The sequence below is a fragment of the Callorhinus ursinus genome, unplaced genomic scaffold, assembly GCF_003265705.2.
Source record: "Callorhinus ursinus isolate GAN/ISIS: 27379988/994484 unplaced genomic scaffold, GSC_fseal_2.0 scaffold1031, whole genome shotgun sequence".
In the NCBI taxonomy this organism is placed as follows: domain Eukaryota; kingdom Metazoa; phylum Chordata; class Mammalia; order Carnivora; family Otariidae; genus Callorhinus; species Callorhinus ursinus.
Window position 1 is genome coordinate 11965 of NW_027398086.1, and position 1990 is coordinate 13954.

The 1990-nt window shown below is 56.1% G+C and overlaps 1 protein-coding gene across 1 annotated transcript; it reads right to left on the reverse strand.

Annotated features, from left to right (window-relative positions):
- LOC112819121 (paramyosin) lies at positions 1–1986 on the reverse strand (the record flags this gene model as incomplete). Its single annotated transcript, XM_025866153.1, has 4 exons — positions 1–136; positions 724–858; positions 989–1084; positions 1969–1986. Coding segments are annotated over 4 exons (267 nt in total), but the record flags the coding sequence as incomplete, so codon positions are not given.
- Between the last annotated feature and the right edge of the window lie 4 nt (positions 1987–1990).

Genomic DNA, 1990 nt, shown 5'->3' on the forward strand with positions numbered 1-1990 from the left:
TTGGCTTCAAGGAAAATAACTTTATTCTGCTTCCTCCAAAGGGGCTGCTATAGAGGCCCTGGAACTGGGGCTTCATCAGCACCCTCAGGATGGGGCCGATCAAGACGATGTGGCAAAACTACTCTTCATTCAAGCCCTTTTGAAAGGAAACAAAGTCCAAATTAACTCTGGGAAGGTGGGTGTTGGGCAGGGACGGGCACAGAAAACAAAGGGGAGATGGGGCACCCAATGGGGTGGGGGACCGCTCTGGGCCTGAGGGAGGCCCCCCTGGTGGTGAGAGATGTGTCCTAGGGGTCGGTGTGGAGGGGTGAGGGCCCTGAGGTCGGCCAGAGGGAAGCTGCCTGAGTGAGGGCAAGGGGGTCCTCTAGGCTGTCCACTTTAGGGCTGTGTTACTAGGCTATAGGCCAAAACTAGGTGGAAGATGAGAGAAGACCAGCAGTTGGGGGGAACTGGGACATAGTGGGTGTATACAAATTGGGGTCTTCTAAGGTTGCTGACCACATTAGGGCTGGGAATCACAAAGTCATTGAAAGTTAGAGCTGGAAGAATCTTAGAAGTCACGGATGACTGCATTACCTGGCCCTTTGGGCCTCCAGGGTTCAGTTGTGGGGGGGTGAATGAAGAGGAGGCATCCCTGGCATGAGTGGGCTCGGTCTGAGGGGCACTGATGTTGGCGGATGTGCTGACACGGGGCGACTAGTGAGGCCCAGGGAAGGGACCCACCTTGGTGCCGATGTCGCGGCTCTTGGCCCGCAGCTTGTTGACCTGGGACTCGGCGATGTCCGCGCGCTCCTCCGCCTCATCCAGCTCGTGCTGCACCTTGCGGAACTTGGACAGGTTGGTGTTGGCCTGCTCCTCCTGTGGGGGTTCGGGGACGGGGAGGCTGAGGTGAGAGGAGGCCAGAGGTTCTCTCAGCCTCCCAGCCGGGGGCAGGGCGCAGCTCCCCGGGGTCTCTCCTCCAGGCCCAGGCCCTAGCAGGGCCACTCACCGCCTCCTCGGCCTGGCGCTTGTAGGCCTTGACCTTCAGCTGCAACTTGTCCACCAGGTCCTGCAGCCGCAGCAGGTTCTTTCTGTCCTCCTCCGTCTGGGGGGCGGGGTGGTTAGGAGTGAGGAGGGCATGGTCATGGGAGGCAGCCTGTCCCCTCCCCCCGCTTGTTGACTTTACCTGGAATGTAATATCTTCACCCACTTCTTTCTGATCCTTAACAAACTCTTGCACTCGCCTTATAATTTTTTTTTTACCATCAAAAACTATTAATATTTTTAATGTTTTGTTTCAGGAAAGAGTCTAGGGAGCTGATGGAATCCCGAAATTCTGCACAAAACCATGCGTGTGCACTGTTCCAGGGAGGAGGCCCTTAAGGGTCCTGGGGCCCCATGGAGGATAAGCACTCCTGTCCTAGAAGCCAGCACGCACTGGCAGTAACGCTGGGACAGCATACTGAGCTTTCCCGGGATACAGGAAAATGACAGAGACTTGATCTAAGGACATGTGTGTCTCGAGATGGTAACTTTCTGGATTGGAACAGAAGCAAAATCTAATTAGGAGTCTGATTCTAAAAAACAAACCAAAAAGTTCTGAGATGTGTTGAATGACTTCGGGGTAGTTTTTGGTGTATTTTGGTGGTCATGGCACCCAGCCAGAGCTTGGTGGCATACTTGCTTTCTGGGAATCTGTGCTGGGTGAGCTCTGTCTGGAGCTTTGGGTGTTGTCCCCAGGGGACAGGTAGAGGGTGAGCTTGGAGGCAGAGCTCCCAGGCCAAGAGGCTCAGAGGTTGACCTCTAGCCAGGGGACAGTCAGGGGAGAACAGGGCTCGGCAGAGTGGAAACGGGGCAGCCGGGGGCCGCACTCCCACTCCTCGCCCTGGGGGAGGCTAAGAGAGAACATTTCATTCCTGTTGGTAGTATCACCCTGGCTTCAGGCGGTGGTGCAGGGGATCCAGCCCAGAGCAGCCACCATGCCCGCACCTGGTAGGTCAGCTCCTTGATG